Source organism: Malaclemys terrapin, chromosome 1 (assembly GCF_027887155.1).
Source record: "Malaclemys terrapin pileata isolate rMalTer1 chromosome 1, rMalTer1.hap1, whole genome shotgun sequence".
Classification (NCBI taxonomy): domain Eukaryota; kingdom Metazoa; phylum Chordata; order Testudines; family Emydidae; genus Malaclemys; species Malaclemys terrapin.
Window position 1 is genome coordinate 214,475,465 of NC_071505.1, and position 19,164 is coordinate 214,494,628.

At 42.3% G+C, this 19,164-nt stretch overlaps 1 protein-coding gene across 4 annotated transcripts in view; it reads left to right on the top strand.

The window, feature by feature from the left end:
• The window catches only part of MAP3K15 (mitogen-activated protein kinase kinase kinase 15), a 153,074-nt gene that overhangs the window by 51,714 nt on the left and 82,196 nt on the right, over window positions 1–19,164 (top strand). For 2 of the 4 annotated variants that reach the window (XM_054006549.1, XM_054006557.1), the window contains exons 2-4: window positions 3,492–3,631; window positions 8,471–8,494; window positions 15,260–15,340. In XM_054006549.1, coding sequence (XP_053862524.1) covers window positions 3,492–3,631; window positions 8,471–8,494; window positions 15,260–15,340 — 245 coding nt within the window. The remainder of the gene's footprint in view (window positions 1–3,491; window positions 3,632–8,470; window positions 8,495–15,259; window positions 15,341–19,164) is intronic. The other 2 variants (XM_054006565.1, XM_054006574.1) reach the window with 1 other exon arrangement.

Here is a 19,164-nt window from a genome sequence, read left to right on the forward strand (position 1 = left end):
CATGAGATCACCTGAAGTCAAGGTACCGACACTAAAAACAATTATTTTAAAAAGGAGAGAGGAAAAAAAATCCTGTTCTCCTTTCTGCCTTTTCTTGTGATGCTGCTGTCACTGTCCTGTTAATTTTGTTCTCCTTGATAATTCTCCTTTATTCTCTCTTCTCCTACACAAAAAAGTCATTAACTTAGAATTAAGGTTCCCAAGTGTATTTTTTCACACCAGTGCAAACACTAAAAGAGCAAAGGAATTGAAGTAATGCGAGATTCATGCTCAGTGCCATACCAGGCTCCAAGTATTATCCAACTACCATCAGGATGCTCAGCTACACTTCTACTCTGGTATGCACCTTTAAAACCAAATGAAAAAGATGGGGTAGTGTTTTCAGTTGGCAGGATGAAGAAGAATTTCAAATGAAATGACAACCAGGAAATGCAGAAATAATGCAGAAAATATTTGCATATGATTCTGATCTTGCACCAGTTCTACACCAATTCAACTTCTTTTGATCAGAACCTAATGTCCCATTGTAGTACTAGACTGGCAGAAAAGGACCTTAAACCTGCCCAACTGGACAGTTAAGGATTCCATGCCTAAGCTGTGCTGATTGAATCCATTGCTATCTGTGAAATAACTCCTGATTTTTACCAGTTTAAGTGAGGTGAGAATCAGGCCCATTAACTTTAACTTACTGTGGTGTTCTGTGGTATTGGTGCTCTATGTTTAAAGCACCCAATTGGAGAGAACCAGGAAAACTTGTGCATAGTAGAACCCAGCTCTGAATCTCCTTACTCTTTTGTTAAGCTAGTTTGTGTTATTATTAGGGCCCTACCAAATTTACCGTCCAGTTGGGTCAATTTCATGGTCATAGGATTTTTAAAATGGTAAATTTCATGATTTCAGCAATTTAAATATGAAATTTCATGGTGTTGTAATTGTAAGGATACTGACCCAAAAAGGAGTTGGGGAGGAGGGAGGGTCGCAAGGTTATTTTAGGGGGGTTGCAGTACTGCTACTCTTACTTCTGTGCTGCTGCTGGTGGCGGCACTGCCATCAGAGCTGAGCAGCTGGAGAGTGAAGGCAGAGCCGCTGTCAGCAGCAGCGCAGAAGTAAGGGTAGCATGGTATGATATGCTGCCCAACTCTGAAGTCAGCACAGAAGTAAGGGCAGCAATAGCGTGCACTTAACTTTTTTTTTTTTTTTTTTTTTTTTTTTTTAATTGGGTGCACTTAAATATGGAGATATACCTATCTCCTAGAACTGGAAGGGACCCTGAAAGGCCATTGAGTCCAGCCCCCTGCCTTCACTAGCAGGACCAAGTACTGATTTTGCCCCGGATCCCTAAGTGGCCCCCTCAAGGATTGAACTCACAACCCTGGGTTTAGCAGGCCAATGCTCAAACCACTGAGCTATCCCTCCCCCATTGTGACCTCCCTGTGACTCGCTTTTGGGTCAGGACCCCCAATTTGAGAAACGCTGGTCTCCCCAGTGAAATCTATATAGTATAGGCTAAAAGCACACAAAAGACCAGATTTCACAGTCCGTGATGTGTTTTTCATTACGGTGAATTTGGTAGGGCCCTAGTGATTATTTTAACATGGTTTAATTGATTACATTTAACATATATAATTATGTGTTCCTAAGAAATCTCTTAGGAAAAGCAACCCTGTTTTTGGAGCTGGGAGAAAGGAAGCTCTTTTAAATGAGGTTTAAAAATATTGTGAAAATTTCTTTTCAACCTGAACAAAAAAACCTTCTCTGCCGATTGGAAATGCTAATAATGAATAGACAGTGATGAGTAATGTCTGCCTGAAAGGCAGGTGTTTGCCTCTGCTTTTATTATCTTGCTGCTTCATACATCACCACCTAACATGCAGGCAAAGAAAATGAATTTCAGTTGTAGAATATATTATTTGCTTGGTGATGCATTGTGAATTTGAAAAATACAACTTTGTTTTAAATAAATTATGTTATGCTTCATCAACCATGCATATCGCCAAATGCAGTATCTATGTCCTACCTGCACACATTGTCTAAATTCTCTCATCAGGAAGGTCATTTTGATTTCACTATGTTTCATTATGTTTCCACTAAAACAATTTACACAGGTAGAAAATCCACGTCTTGAGTTTTTAGACTTGTTTTTTTGAATGTTAGTATGCGGATCCATAATCAAATTCTCTAAATTTCCCTTGGTTATATACCACTTACATTTCTTAAATGTGGTGTTGAATTATTCTAAGGAAAAAAATTGTAGATTTTGATGTGTATTCAAAGCACTGTGTACTCTACATCAAGCCCTTTTGGTTTCTATAGGTATGTCTGAACTGCAGCTGTAAGGTGTAATTCCCAGCTCGGGTAGATGTACACATGCTAGGTGTGTTTGAGCTGTGTGCTAAAAATAGCAGCATGGCTGCGGTGGGATGGACAGCAGTTCAGGCGAGCCACCTGGAGTACATACCTAAGACTTTATAGGGGAAGACTAGCTCAGTAGTTTGAGCATTGGCCTGCTAAAAAGGGTTGTGAATTCAATCCTTGAGGGGGCCATTTAGGGATCTGGAGCAAAAATCTGTGTGGGGATTGGTCCTGCTTTGAGCAGGGGGTTGGACTACATGACCTCCTGAGGTCCCTTCCACCCCTGATATTCTATGATTCTGTCTCAGATGGGATTATACTCTGATGGCCAGCCTGAGTTGCCACCCATGCCACTGCAGTCACACAGCTATTTTTAGCTTGCTAGCTCGAGCACAGCTAGTGCGTGTTCATCTACCTGAGCTGGGAATTATGCCTCCCAGCTGCAGTATAGACATATAGCCTGTGCCATTCTGATATTGAATTCTTCAGCAAACTGGGAACTCTGTGGAAGCTTTGAGAGGACCAGTTGAATTGGTTGGAAAGTACACCAAGATGTGGCTGGGAGGCACCCGGTCTGGTTGGCACCCAGTCTGGTTTGGGTTGTGGGGACAGAGGATTCTTCTCCCTACAGCCCCCCATGATTTTTGAAGGAAGTGAACAACTAAGGAATGATGAAAGGGGTTGGTCTCAGGAGGTGCCTCAGTGTCTTGGTACATGATCTGGGTCACTTGTGCATTAGTAAGAATTGGCTACTGACCTGATGGCTGGCTGGCTGCCCTGGTGTGGTTTGCCAAAGTGGGATCTTGAGATCTCTTGCTATAATGGCATTGGGGTAGGCAAATGGGACTTGCTTTCCCTCAGATTTAGCATTCTCCTTTCTGGCAATAGTAGTAACTGATGATGATAACATTTTAGCCATTTACTACTTTATTTACTAAGCGTGTGTGTCTCTGTCTCTTTCCAGGCTGATGGGAAAACTTATTTTTAAATAGACCAAACACTGTATTGAATGTATGGATTTTGTCTGTTGTCCAAATTTAATTCCATTTTTTTATTTTAAATTCTGTAAAATAAGAATCAGTTTGGAAATGAGTTTTGTTTTTGTTTTTAGCTGTTTTTTCCTCTGCCCCTCATTACAGATGTTGCAGTAGTGGATATGAGTGATGTTTCCAGACAGCCATCACTCTTCTACCACCTTGGAGTGCGTGAAAGCTTTGACATGGCCAATAATGTTATACTCTACCATGATACCGATGCTGACACTGCGCTGTCACTTAAGGTAAGGTCCTAACTTCAAAATCCATTTTAATACAGATGTTGCAAATGTAGAGCCTCATCCTGCAAACACTTGTGCATCTTGGAAGCTTTATCCCTGTGCATAGCCACGTTGACCACTTAACAAAATGGGAATATTTGTGTTTCTAAAATGACATGCAGGGATGTTTATAGGCCCATAATATGGTAATTGTTTTACTTCAAACTGCTAGACATGGAAACAAGTATGTAGTTCTGATTTTCATTAGTTCAGTCACAAGTAAGGTTTGTTTCTTTCTCTTGACTGTTGTAAGTATGCAGTAAAAAGATTTTAGGATTTTTGTTTAATAATGATACATTTCATTTGATTTAGGCCCATATTTTAACATACTTTTATTATTAGTCAGCGTACTCATCTCCATTACTATAGGTTTGCTTTGTATTTCCTAGAGGCTGAGTGGGTGAAACTATATGCACACACACACTCATAAAAATTTATCTGCTGTTGCTGTGGAGTGAAGATAAGAAAAGTGTCAAAAAGCTTTTTATAAGCTTGTCATTTAATTTTATATTAGAGCAATAAATGTTATTACACTTTAAGCACTCTGGCCATGGATAGACTGCCCTGGACACAAATCATAACTCACGGCTACTTCTGTCCGTTTCAGCAGAATAGAGGCAGACATCCTCTTCTGTGCAGCAGATTATCCGTACCTTCACATCCTCTGTCACAGAGTCATAGAGTTTAAGACCAGAAGAGACGACTAGACCATCTATTCTGACCACCTGTATGTCACGGGCCACCAACCCCACCCAGCACCCACACACTAAACCCAAGAATGGAAATGAGACCAAAAGAAGACTGGACTAATATTTGCCACAGGCAGAGAATCGGAGGGCCCAAGTTGCACTAGTGCTCAAGGCTGTGGCAATGGCAGGGAAATGATTACTTGAGAGAGATGCAGATAATCCTGGCCAGTAACATGCATCCATGTGCTGCAGAACAATGAGAAAAAAAACCCAATGTCACTGCAGATCTGATAGGGGGAAGTTCCTTCTGAATCCACATATGGTGATCAATTAGGCCCTGAGTATGTCAGCAAGAACCAGCCAGCCAAGCATCTGAGAAAGAGAATGCTCGGTGCCATATCAGAGCCATGGCCCTCCTTCCCCAGTGTCCTATCTCCAGCCTTTGCTATCCCTCATGCTTCAGAGGAAGGAGATTAAAAAAATCTCCCAGAATACATTGGAGTGGGAAAGGGAAATCCCTTCCTGACCCTTACCAGTGGCTGGCTGAAACCCTGAAGCATGGGCATTAGAAACAGAAGACACAAACTACACTGAGCTCCAGGGTTGTTGAGCCCTGCCCCTCACCATCACAAACAACCTCATTTTCAATTGCACTCATGAATTTGTCCAGCTCTCTCTGAAAACTAATTAAGTTGTTTGCCCCGACAACTGCTATTGGGAGACTGTCCCAGAACCTTACCTGGCTCATGGTTAGAAACCTTCTGCTAATTTCCAGCCTGAATTTATTCATGGCCAGTTTATATCTATTCTTGTTCCAATATTGTCCTTTAGCTTTAATGGCTCTTTGTTCTCCCTGATATTTACCCCCCTATAGATACTTCTGTATCTAAGAGAGCATTCATAATCCCCTCTCAACCTTTTTTTTTTTTTTTGTGAGACTAAACAAACCAAACTCTTCCAGTGTCCTCTGATAAGATAGGCCCTCCATTCTCCTGATCTTCCTATTAGCTCTTCTCTGCACCTGTTCTAGTTTAAACTCATCTTTATTTAATTGTGGTATATAAATCAGCTTCTGTAACAGATGACTGGAGGCTAGCTAATGTGACTCCAAATTTTTAAAAAGACTCCAGAGGCAATCCTGGAAATTAGAGGCTAGTAAGTCTAACTTCAGTATCAGGAAAATTTCTTGAAACTACTATAAAGAACAGAATTACCGGACACAAATGAATACACTTTGTTGAGGAAGAGTCAGCATGGCTTTTGTAAAGGGAAATCATGTCTCACCAATCTGTTAGAATTCTTTGAGGGGATCAACAAACATGTGGACAAAGGTGATCTAGTGAATATAGTGTTCTGGGATTTTCAGAAAGCCTTTAACAAGGTCTCTTATCAAAGGCTCTTAAGCAAAGTAAGCAGTCATGGGATAAAAGGGAAAGTTCTCTCATGGATCTGTTACTGATTAAAAGACAGGAAACAACAGGCAGGAAAAAATGGTCAGTTTTCAGAATGGAGAGAGGCAAATAGCAGTGACCCCCAGGGGTCTGTACTGGAACCAGTGCTGTTCAACATATTCATAAATGATCTGGAAAAAGGGGTAAACAGTGAGGTGGCAAAATTTGCAAATGATACAAAACTACTCAAGATAGTTAAGTCCAAAGTAGACTGAAAAGAGTTACAAAGGGATCTCACAAAGCTGGGTGACAGGGCACCAAAATGGCAGATGAAATTCATTGTTGATGAATGCAAAGTAATGCACATTGGAAAAATTAATCCCAACTATACAAATAAAATGATGGGACTAAATTAGCTATTACCACGCAAGAAAGAGATCTTGGAGTCATTGTGAGGAGTTCTCTGAAATCATCCATTCTATGTGCGGAGGCAGTCAAAAAAGCTAACAATGTTAGGAACCATTAGGAAAAGGATAGATAATAAGACAGAAAATATCATAATGTCACTATATAAATCCATGGTACGCCCACATCTTGAATACTGCGTGCAGTTCTGGTCACCCCATCTCAAATAAGTTATATTAGAAATGAAAAAGATACAGAGAAGGGCAACCAAAATGATTAGAGGTATGGAACGGCTTCCATATGAGGAGTGATTAAAAAGACTGGGAATATTCAGCTTGGAAAAGAGATGACTAAGGGGTGGATATGCTAGAGGTCTATAAAATCATGGCTGGTGAGGAGAAAGTAAACAGGGCCGCCCAGAGGATTCAGGGGGCCTAGGGTCTTCGGCGGCGGGGGGCCCCCCGCCACCGAATTGCCGCCGAAGACCCAGCGCTTCGGCAGCGGGTCCCGGGGTGGAAGGACCCCCTGCCACAGGTCTTCAGGGCACTTCGGTGGCAGGTCCCGGGGTGGAAGGACCCCCCGCCACGGGTCTTCAGGGCACTTCGGCGGCAGGTCCCGGGGTGGAAGGACCCCCCACCGCTGAATTGCCGCCAAAGACCCAGCGCTTCGGCAGCGGGTCCCGGGGCAGAAGGACCCCCCCCAGAGGTCTTCAGGGCACTTCGGCGGCAGGTCCCGGGGTGGAAGGACCCCCCACCGCTGAATTGCTGCCAAAGACCCAGCGCTTCGGCAGCGGGTCCCGGGGTGGAAGGACCCCCTGCTGTGGGTCTTCAGGGCACTTCGGCGGCAGGTCCCGGGGTGGAAGGACTCCCCACCGCTGAATTGCCGCCAAAGACCCAGCGCTTCGGCAGCAGGTCCCGGGGCAGAAAGACCCCCCGTCGCGGGTCTTCAGGGCACTTCAGCGGCGGGTCCCGGGGCAGAAGAGCTCCCCGCCACGGGTCTTCAGGGCACGTCGGCGGCAGGTCCCGGGGTGGAAGGACCCCCCACCGCTGAATTGCTGCCAAAGACCCAGCGCTTCGGCAGCGGGTCCCGGGGCAGAAGGACCCCCTGCTGTGGGTCTTCAGGGCACTTCAGTGGCGGGTCCTGGGGCGGAAGGACCCCCCACCGCTGAATTGCCGCCGAAGACCCGGAGCGGAAGAAGCTCCGGGGGCCCGGGCCCCACGAGAGTTTTCCGGGGCCCCCGGAGCGAGTGAAGGACCCTGCTCCAGGGGCCCCAAAAAACTCTTGTGGGGGCCCCTTTGGGGCCCGGGGCCTAGAACATATTGCCCCACTTGCCCCCCCCCCGGGTGGCCCTGAAAGTAAATAAGGAAGTGTTATTTACTCCTTCGCATAACACAGAAACCAGGGGTCACCTAATTAAATTAATAGGCAGCAGGTTTGAAACAGAGAAAAGGAAGTATTGCTTCACACAACACAGTCAACCTGTCTCATTGCTAGGGAATGTTGTGAAGGACAAAAATATAACTGGGTTCCAAAAAGACATAGGCCAGGTCTACACTACATACTTGAGTATAACTACGTTACTCACAGGTGTGAAAATCCATATCACTGAGCAATGTAGTTATACTGACTTTAATCCCTGATGTAGACAGAGCCAACATAACTTCCACCTCTCGTGGAGATGGAGTTATTAAGCCAGCGTGAAAGCTCTCTCCCATTGGCTTAGAGTGTCTTCACCAGCAGCACTGCAGCGATGCCACTGCACTGATGCAAGTTTGTAGTGTAGACCTGCCCTCAGATAAGTTCATGGAGGGTAGGTCCATCAATGGCTGTTAGCCAAGATGATCAGGGATGCAAACCCATGCTCTGGGGGTCCTGAAGCTCAGACTGGATGACAGGGGATGGTTCTCTTAATAGTTGCCCGTTCTCCTCATTCTCTCTGAAGCATTTGGCATTGGCCACTGTCAGAAGACAGGATCCTGGCCTTAGATGGACCATTGGACTGACCCGCTATGGCTTCTTATGGTGACCAGAATTGTATACAATACTCCAGATCATGTCTTATCAATGCCTTGTATGATGACATCCGTACTTCTATGCCTTGCTCTTCTCCTGTCTTGACTAGAATCTCCTCTTCACCTGCTCTGCTTTTCACTTCTTCCTACTCCACTACTGTGCAAAAAGCCATTGCTAAATTCTACTTATTGTCATAACATTCTAACTGTATTGAGCACCCAGCGTGAGGTTCTTCATTATCTTTTTATTGAAAATAATAATCCAGACAAATGTTCCTAAACTTTTCCTTGATCTTTGTTTTCCAGGACATGGTATCTCAGAAAAACACAGTAAGTATTAAATACTGATTTTTTTTAACATAATATGAGGATGCCACAAATGATTTAATTTGAAGCAACTAACATGAAAAATACCCCTCAGTATTGCATAAGTGGGTTTACCAAGTCATGCAGTAGTTGCTATAATATAATCAAGAAGGCTATTATGTTTAGGTGCAGTGTAAATTACTGTAAATCATGTTGACTTCCTCTCTAAAGCATGCTGTTGGTGACAGTTTCAGAAAGTAGTTTGTTTTTGTGACTGCTGGGAAGATGTACAAAATAGATTTTATTTGACTACATGACCCTGGAGGTCTGGTGGAAAAGCTTGAGAGAGATTTTAACTATCATTATGTATTGTAGATGGACAACCAAGACAGCACATTTAAAAAGTTTTTGTTTGTTTTTTGTTTTTTTGCTGGAGTGCATTTTAAATTCCAGGAAACAGAGAGAGAGAGAGAGTCATGATTCTTACAAAAGACTTGTGGTTGCAAAAGCTTGGTTCTCAAAACAAAGTTATTAGTATTACATATTCTTAATACCAACTAAAACTAAACAGACCAGAAAATCAGTCCAATATAAAACATATTTTTGGATGTTTTAGTTCTATGCATCATTATATATGTAGACTCGTATTAAAGGATGATTTAGCTCCTTCAGCAGTTACATAGCTTATTATACTTCAGATCATATAAAAGTGGCCATTTCCAATTTAATACCGTACTTTCTAAAGTTGAGAACTGACTTAATTTGTACAAAGCTGAAACCTTCCTTTATCGCTTTTTGTTTCCATTTGCGCATACACCTAAAACTTAAGAATAAAGACATGAACTTGTTATTTTGTTGTTTGAAAACAAGCAGTTTTAAAACTTTAATTGGAGTTACAGGTTAAATTTGGTAACTTTAACACACTGTGTAGATAAAAAAGCTGCTGTGTAGACCAATACATATAGGGCTAGATTAGACTAAGGGCTTGTCTATACTTACCGCGCTGGTTCGGCGGCAGGCAATCGAACTTCTGGGTTCGATTTATCGCGTCTAGTCTGGACGCGATAAATCGAACTCAGAAGTGCTCCCCGTCGACTCCGGTAATCCTGCTCGCCGCGAGGAGTACGCGGAGTCGACGGGGGAGCCTGCCTGCCGGGTCTGGACGGGGGTAAGTTCGAACTAAGGTATGTCGACTTCAGCTACGTTATTCACGTAGCTGAAGTTGCGTACCTTAGTTCGATTTGGGGGTTTAGTGTAGACCAAGCCTAAGTAAACGTGAGTAAGGGATGTAAGGCCCTCAACCCATTTGCTTGGCCTGCTAGGTAAGGCCTATTTTAGCTCCAGATGTGGTATGGAGTATGCCCACCACTATCTCTGAATATGCTCCTTGCAAACGAGGGTAAGGGGTATGGGTGGTGGAACGTTGCTTCTGAACCCCACCTACCCTCTAGCTGACCTAAGTAGCTGGCTAGGTGCTAGGAGGAGAAATAAACTGACCTTTTTCAGAGCTACACTCACTGCATCTCTACCCAAAGCAAGAGAGGAGCAGAGGCAACGTGATTGAGTCACAGTTTCTCCTAGGGGTTGCTCTTGGGACGGAGCAGTTATATGCTGCCCCTTCATTCAGGACTGATCACAAAAGCACCATCCAGCCTATAGTAACTCCTGACACCTTTTACTGAAGTGTTTACTGGCATTTTTTGGTAAAATGCCATCAGAGAGAGTTACTAGTTTTTAAGTACCAAGCATGTATTCTTGACTTTTTTTTGGGGGGGGGGAAGAAGAGGGGGAAGAAGAGGGAAAATATAGCTTGCTTGAAATTTGATAGTAGATAGATTATATTTAAATTTATTTCCTTAATTTGTTATCTCTGATCAGTTTTATCTGAGATTACTGTGGCAATGTTGTTAAATTAACAAACTAATTACACTATATCGAAGTTTTATAACTAAGCTGAAATTACTGTCTCTCTGCATAAACAAGAGTCTGTTTTTTCCCCTCCAGAAGTAACTGCATGCTGTAGACAAAACTGCGTTTTGTCACTGTTACAATATTCTACCAATGCTTCATTTGAAGCTTTTGGATAAGGAGGGTCACTTCACTCTTTGGATAATTACAGTGTCAGTGTAAATGTAAATGTAAATCAAGTGAAGTGAACTGCTAGTTAGCCCTTTAGGTTTAAATGGCAAATATTTACATTAGAATTAATGCTGCTGCTGTGGTGTTTGTTTTTTGTTTTTGTTTTCTGGTTTAATTGTTCTCCATTGGGGAAACCCCAACACAAATTGGCTGTGCTTTCTTTCAGGAAGTAGAGATCAATAAGGGAAAGACTACTTCCCATCCCTGCCCTGAGCCATGGAGAATCTGAAGAGCTGCTACTGCAGTCTTAAGGCAGTAGTGATGCCTGCGACCCATTATGCTTTGTTGGGGGAAGAGGACAACTGAAACTGTCCCTAGCTACAACATCCCTTTTTCCTGGCAGTGCAAAAGCAATCCCCTGTGTGGTGTACGCTAGGTGCAGAGCCACTGTGCAGAATCCTTGCCTATAAGGACTTAATATTTTAGTGTTGCCCTTTACTCTGGAAATCTCAAATCCCATAAAAAGGGCAAAGAAAATCACAGTGTAGAACAATAGTTGAAACCCATAAAGATGTAGAGTAGATGTCAAGTGTTTCCTTTACATTGATTGTTTCTTCATTCTAAATAAATAAGTAAACCTAGAAAAATGATTAATGTTTTCCCTTTAAGGAAAATGTAAATCCATTATACTAATTCCGCTTCAGGGAAAAAGGGAGTGGAGAGAAAGTTGAACATAAACGGAGAATGCTACATTGCAAACAGTTCAGCAGTTTATTTGGGACTTGGCCTGGGTCCATAGCTGAAACGTGAAAACCGCAGAGCAGCTCTGTAAGGTTGAGTGATAAGATTGCAATATAGATTTAATAACTTATTTGAAAAGTATAAGGGTGGGAAAACTGGGGATGTACTTCCAACATCAATAATGAAATATTTTGAGATAAGATTGGGATAAGAGTCTGTTCTATTTGACTTCCCCCAAAGCAAGCAATTAAAATTCTGTGTTGCTAATTTACTGCCCCACTGAGATGTTTAAAGCATGCAGTCTACAACTGGGAGCTCAGTTCCCAAGACAGAATTGCCCTAGTGTGTAACTAAAGGTCAAAATTCTCTATGTCCCTTCCATTAGGTGGTTCTTTTTGTGTGGAACTGATTGTAGCCTTAAAGGCAGTCATCTGCTTATTTCACTCAGAGATAATGTAGGCACAGCTCTACTGTTTCTGTCAAAGTAGTTATTTATAAAATAAATCACAAATATCCAGCCTTGTGGAACAGTCTCATCTTCATCTCTCTGTTACCATGAAGCAATGAAGGTTTGGAAACTGGCTTGAGGATGTATTCTTGGACTTGTAGAGAGTGTGTATGGAGATAATGTATTTATCCTTAGAGGGCAAGGATAAACTTGTGTGTTTTATTAGGCTTCCTAACTTCTCTTCTCCAAATCACAACTGGTTGATTGTACGAGTGCAACTTCAGAAAAACATGAAAACCAGAGCTGGTCAAAAACTTGACTTTTCACAAATTTTTTTTGTAACAGATTTGTCATTTTTTTGGATGAAGAATCAAAAGTCAGAAAATTTCTACTAGATTTAATGACAACTAAGACACAGGATCTAGAAAACACAAGACATAGGAAGAAATGGGATTAAGCCATTTTTAAAGATTTCTAGAATCAAAGGGCAGATGGACAGTGGTTTCCAGAATAGTTTTGGCCCTGACTGCCCATCCTTCATGATATATATAAATAAAATGTTAGGGTGGTTAAGCACTGGTACAAATTGCCTAGGGAGGTTGTGGAATTTCCATCACTAGAGGTTTTAAAGACAGGTTAGACCAGGGGTAGGCAACCTATGGCACATGTGCCAAATGCGGCACGCCAGCTGATTTTCAGTGGCACTCACACTGCCCGGGTCCTGGCCACCAGTCTGGGGGGCTCTGCATTTTAATTTAATTTTAAATGAAGCATCTTAAACATTTACATACAACAATAGTTTAGTTATATATAATAGACTTATAGAAAGAGACCTTCTAAAAACATTAACATGTATTACTGGCACGCGAAACCTTAAATTAGACTGAATAAATGAAGACTCGGCACATCACATCTGAAAGATTGCCAACCCCTGGGTTAGACAAACACCTGTCATAAATGGCCTAGTTATTACTTAGTCCTTCCTTGAGTGTCGGGGACTGCACTACATGACCTATTGAGGTCCCTTCCAGTTGTACATGTCTATGATAGTGGGATGCATTTAGTTTATTTGAATGTGGGAAGTGAGGAGTGGTGAGTTAGGTACAGCCCACCCTGGAAAGTAATCACAAAATCTTAGAAATGTCAGACTGGACGGGACCTTGAGAGGTCATCAAGTCAAGCTCCTCCCTGTGCTGAGGGAGGACCAAATAAGCCTATACCATCCCTGGCAGGTGTTTGTCCAACCTGTTATTAAAAATCTCTAGTGATGGGGATTCCACAATCTCCTTTGGAAGCCTATGCCAGAGTTTAACTCCCCTTATAATTAGAAAGTTTTTCTTAATATCTAATCTAAATCTCTCTTCCTGCAGATTAAACCCATTATGTCTTGTTCTACCTTTAGTGGACATGAAGAACAATTGATCATTGTCCTCTTTATAACCGCCCTTAAAATATTTGTGATCGGGTCCCTTCTCAGTCTTCTCTTCTCAAAACTAAACATGCCCAGTTTTTATATCCTTTCCTCATAGGTCAGGTTTTCTAAACCTTCTGGACTCTTTCCAATTTGTCCACATCTTTCCTAAAGTGTGGTGCCCAGAATTGAACACAATTCTTCAACTCAGGCCTCGCAGGTGCTAAGTAGAGAGGGACAATCACCTCCAGTCAGGGGTGAAAGTAACTTAAGGGACTTACCGGTATGCAGGGCAGCTGGGGTCCTGAGCAAGGTTGGGGGAAGGCTCTGGGCCCCTGGAAGGGGCAGGGCCTTGGGCACAAGGGGTGGGGCTGAGGCCAGACTCCCCCAGCCAGCCCTTCAGCACTGCCGGGCCCGTGTTGCTGCCGGCGATTTAAAAGGCCTGGGGCTCCCGGCTGCCGCTAGCGCTACCCCGGGGCTGTGGCGGCAATTTAAAGGGCCTGGGGCTCTGGTAGCTGGTGCGGTAGTGATGGCTGGAAGCCCTGGGCCCTTTAAATCATTGCTGGAGCCCCATGGCAGCGGCGGTGGCCAGGAGCCCCGGGGCTCTGGCGGCGATTTAAAGGGCCAGGGGCTCCGGCCATGGTCAGAAGCCCCAGGCCCTTTTAAATTGCCAGGCCCTGGGGAACCTGCCCCTTTTGCCCCAACCCCACCCCCCCATCAGCAGCCGTGCCAGTACGGTCAGTTTTGTACCGGCTCTTACTGATGTACCGGACCAGCTTACTTTCACCTCTGCTCAAGTGTCTTACATACAATACTCTTGTGAATACATCCCAGAATGATATTAGCCTTTTTTGCAACTGCATCACATTAACTCACATTCAATTTGTTATCCAATATAAACCACAGATTCTTTTCAGTAGTACTACTGTTTGGCCAGTTATTTCCCATTTTGTAGTCGTGTATTTGAGTTTTCCTTCCTAAGCTGTAGTACTTTGCACTTGTGTCTATTGAATTTCATTTTGTTGATTTCAGACCAATTCTCTAATTTGTCAAAGTCATTTTGAACTCTAATCCTGTCCTCTAAAGTGCTTGCAACCCCTTCCAACTTGGTGTCATCCATACATTTTATAAGCATACTCTCTATTCCATTATCCAAGTCATTAATGAAAATAGTAGTAGTACCAGACCCAGGACTGACTCCTGCAGGACCCTACTAGACACATGCTTCCAGTTTGACACTGAACCATTGATAACTACTCTGTGAGTAGGCTCTTTCTAACATGTGCTCCCACTTTATAGTAATTTCATCTAGACTGCATTTTCCTAGTTCTCTTATGAGAATGTCATTTGGGACTGTGTCAGAAGCCTTACTAAAATCAAGATATATCATGTCTACAGCTTCCCTCCATCCAGTAGGCTAGTTACTCTGTTGAAGATGGAAATTAGGTCAGTTTGGCATGATTTGTTCTTGACAAATCCATATTGGCTATTCCTTATAGTCGTATTCTCCCCTAGAAGCTTACAAACTGATAATAACTAGGACAAAAATAGAACACGGAGATAATAGAAGGGAAATAATTAAACTGATTTTTCCTTAAATTGGTGGTTTTCTAATGATTTAGAATTAACGATTTGATTTTAATACTCTGTATATATTAAATATGAAAAATATTAATGCAAGATAAGGCTATATATTTAACAGTAAAGAGTTCTAGAAATGCAAAAGGTAAAGTTTTAATAGGCACACACTAGTTTACCTCCATTGTATATATGTTGTTGTATGTAGTTAATTACAGTGTTCATGTAATAATCTAACTAGTGATTGTATATAAGACTTCCCTGAAAGCATGTCTGTGATAAACCAAGAACATATGCTGACAAACTTGTCTCTGTAATATTGTAGTTATACTATAATTTCTGCAAACTTCCTTGAGTTTAAAGATTATATATAAACTTGCTGTATGTGTGTTTTCATCTTCTGTTGTATCTCTTTCTAATAATTTCTCTCTTCATGTGTCCTATTTCTGTCTGTCTCCTTTTTTTTTTATTATTATTATTTGTATACTTCCATATTCTTTATTTTTCCATGCTGTTCCATTTCAATTTGGAGCTGGCTGCAGTTGCCAACCACAAAGCTTTTCTTCGGGTTCAAGTGCCTCCTGAGTACCACAGTGGTTATGTGATAGGCAAAGTATGTATTACTTTCTATTCTGCTTTTTGGCTGAATAAAAGAAATTTTTAAAATTATTTTATTACTGTGCCTTTCCAATTGTATTTATTTAAGGATATTTTAAAAATAATACTGGGCTGGCTCTTATTTTTCAGGCAACTGTTATCTTGGAATAGATGTTATTTTGAAATTATATCCTGTAGCCTAGGGATACATTGTGTTTTATTAAAAAGAAAGCCAAGCCCTGCATTTTAAAAAAATATATTTACATTCAGACTTTTAAGATGAAGTACTGGATATAAAGTACTCTAATTTTGCTGGGAAATCAGTCACACACAACAATTTTCTGTGGTGTCCAGTCCATCATATTTTTCTGCGTTGTTGAAAATTATCTTGATCCTTAAGACAACTGATTAATTTAACTCCCTGAGTGTGTTCAGACAGGCAATGTGTTTAGAAGCATCCAAATTCGTCTAATGAATTGGGTTTGTTCTTTGTTGTCCAGTTGTATGGGTTAAACCATATTGAGAGAGTCTTTTACATGTTATCTTAAATACTCTTAGGACTTGTCTACACGGGAAACCGCATAGCTCTAGCAGCATAATTCTACCACCATAACTATGCCAGTATAACACCCCATGTGGATACTCTGATATCAAAATAAAAGTAATTTAAGGTGTGTATGTGTGTGTGTGTGGGGGTATAATTACTTTGTGTGCAGGGACTGAGCAATTATTTTAAAGTTGGTCGTATTAGTACAAGTTTGCTACTCACTGTTGTTATCTTCACCTAGCTCCAAGGAGCCATTGTGCTTAGCACCGTACAAACATGTAGTAAAAGACAGTTGCTTTCCCTAAGAGTTTACAATCCTAGTTTAAGACAAGTCATGACAGATTGGTGAAACATACAAATGGGAGGAGGGAGAATGGGATAATATTAATATAAGCATATTTTTTTCATAGCCTAGATGTGTGCACAATTTGTAGATGTAGAACATTTTTTTAAATAATGGTGATATATAAGCAGACCAGTAGCCATAGTCTTAAATTGCAGCCTGTCTAACCACTAATATGCTATGGGCATCACAGTAAAAATAGGGCAATCAGAGGCCCTATGCACACCAGGACACCTCTCCTCAACCCCAGGAGCAGCAAGGGTTCCCTCCCTCCCTGGAGAAACTGAGTTGAGAGAAAAGGCCCCTCCAGTACTTACATAACAGCCAGGGTGTATCTGAGTGGGTGGATGGATCAGGACTGCTGCACTCCTCTCCTCCTGCCACATTGAGTCCTCTCCTAGGATGTGTCGGCGCCTCTTCCCTCCCCTTCCCAAGATCATGAGGTCTTGGAGATAACAGCCAAGTTAGGTGTTAAAACCTCTCTGAGCTATTGGTCCAGACTTATGGGTTCATCACTGCATTAGTTACACTCAGGTCTTGTTTTCAAGCTTCCCCCCACTAGAAGGGCTAGAAACTTTTTAGTTTATTTTTCAACAAAAGCTGAGATTCTGGTGTAAGTACATGACTTCAGGAGCTGATGCCCTGAAGCATGGGCCTAATGTTCCTATGCTTTACCCAGTGCTGAATAGAAGTGAGTATGAAGGAGGTTAAGTCGTGGTCTTGCAGATGTTTTGTGGGGCAGTGATTTACACATAAGTAGGGCCCTACCAAATTCGTGGCCATGAAAAATGCATCACTGACAAGGAAATTTGGTCTCCCCCTGTGAAATCTGGTCTTTTGTGTGTGCTTTTACCCTATACTATACAGATTTCACAGGGGAAAACAGCGTTTCTCAAATTGGGGGTCCTGACCCAAAAAGGAGTTGCAGGGGGGTCAGGGTGTTGCCACCCTTACTTCTGCACTGCCATCAGAGCTGAGCAGCTGGAGAGCTGCGCCTGCTGGCTGGGAGCCCAGTTCTGAAGGCAGAGCAACCACCACCACCAGCGCAGAAGTAAGGGTGGTATGGTATGGTATTGCCACCCTTATTTCTGCACTGCTGCTGGCGGGGCTCTGCCTTCAGAGCTGGGCTCCTGGCCAGGAGGCGCAGCTATCCAGCTGCTCAGCTCTGATAGCAGCGCTGCCACCACCAGCAGTGCAGAAGTAAGGTTAGCAGTACCGCAACTCCCCCCACAACTCCTTTTTGGGTCACAACCCCTACAATTACAACTGTGAAATTTAAGATTTAAATAGCTGAAATCATTAAATTTACTATTTTAAAATCCTATGACCGTGAAATTGACCAAAATGGACCGTGAATTTGGACTGTGAATTTTAGTGGAATTTGGACCATGAATTTGGAAATAGGGCCCTACACATATGGAAGAAGGGTTGAAGCTGCTTGTGGGAGAAACAGATAAGCAGATGGCTGAGACTTTTATAGTTGGCCGAGCAAAGGGGAAGGCTGATAAGATAATAGAGAGGGATAGATAGGATGGGGTTGAACTGTGAAAGACTTTGAAGGCAATCTTGTATTTGTTGCAATGAATAAGGAGGGGAGGGACTGAAAAAGGCCAGGAAGATTGTTTTAGGAATAGCATTTTGAACAGACTCTTCAAACTCTGCAAGTTTTTGATCAGAAAAGAAACCCATAACTGAATCTTGCATTGAGTTTGAAATGACTTTTCACTCTCTTCCATATCAGGCTATATGCTTAATGTTAGAGGTGTTTTAGAGGAAGTCTTTTTACACCCATCTTATTTGCAGTTTATCTATAGATATCTTAAAAGATGCTTGGCTTCCAATAATAGATATCTTCTTCCCCCTTGACTCCAAAAACTGTAAATAAAATGGTTCTGTATTACCATCTCTTTTGATCACTGATTCCTGCAAGATGCTGTTCTGGGGCATGGCCTAAATTGATAAATGAGTATGAGGCAGCTAGTTCATGCTGTATTTGGAAAAAATTGAAAGTGTTGCTTGTTGGGTGGGGGCAGGGCCAGCTCTAGCATTTTTGCCGCCCCAAGCAGGGAAAAAAAAAAAAAAAAAAGCCGCGATCGCAAGTGGCGGCAGCTCTAGCACCGCTTCATTCTACGGCGGCAATTTGGCGACAGGTCCTTCGCTTGGAGAGGGAGTGACGGCTCCGCCGCTGAATTGCCACCGGACGTGCTGCCCCCCTCTTCATTGGCCGCCCCAGGTACCTGCTTGCTATGCTGGTGCCTGGAGCCAGCCCTGGGTGAGGGAAGGCTTTTGAAAGCCTTGTTTATTTGGAAATTGCCGTGTTTGTTGATGACTGTGGATTGATAGGCCCTTCATGTGAGGACTCTTCATTTTTTTACTGAGAGCTGAATGTGGAAACCCATGTTTCATTGATGGACAGATATAGCTCTCTCCCACCTGCCTCCCCCCAAAATCTTTTGACGTTGTGACCTTTTCTTCTGGAGAGAGACCTTGCCATTGTAATCTGTGTCTTTGTCATCTATAAAGACAATTTTTTAAATTTCAATATTTTTTTGTTATGGCATTAGTATTAACAATGTGCTCTATTGAGGGCTATATTTGAAAACCACTTATAATTTGTAACTCTTGCAGAATGCAGTAGCACAGATTCATTGAGTCCTGTAATATGCACTGGCCATCTGTTAACCAGTGAACGTGCTTCAAATACTTTTGTTTGATTTTGAAAACCTTAAATAATAGAGGACTAATTCACTGGGGAGGGAAAGGAACATGTTTTCATCTTGATTCCTTTATGTCAATAGAGATTAGTTGGTTTGGAATTACTGGCTGTCCCGAGGCACGTATTTGAGAAGATGGGAGGGAGGGTCAATGTTTTTGCGGTCTTGTAGCTTTGGAAAGGCCTTAACCTATAGGTTATTTTTTCACTGGGGAAAAAAGAAGTTAAAATCCTAGT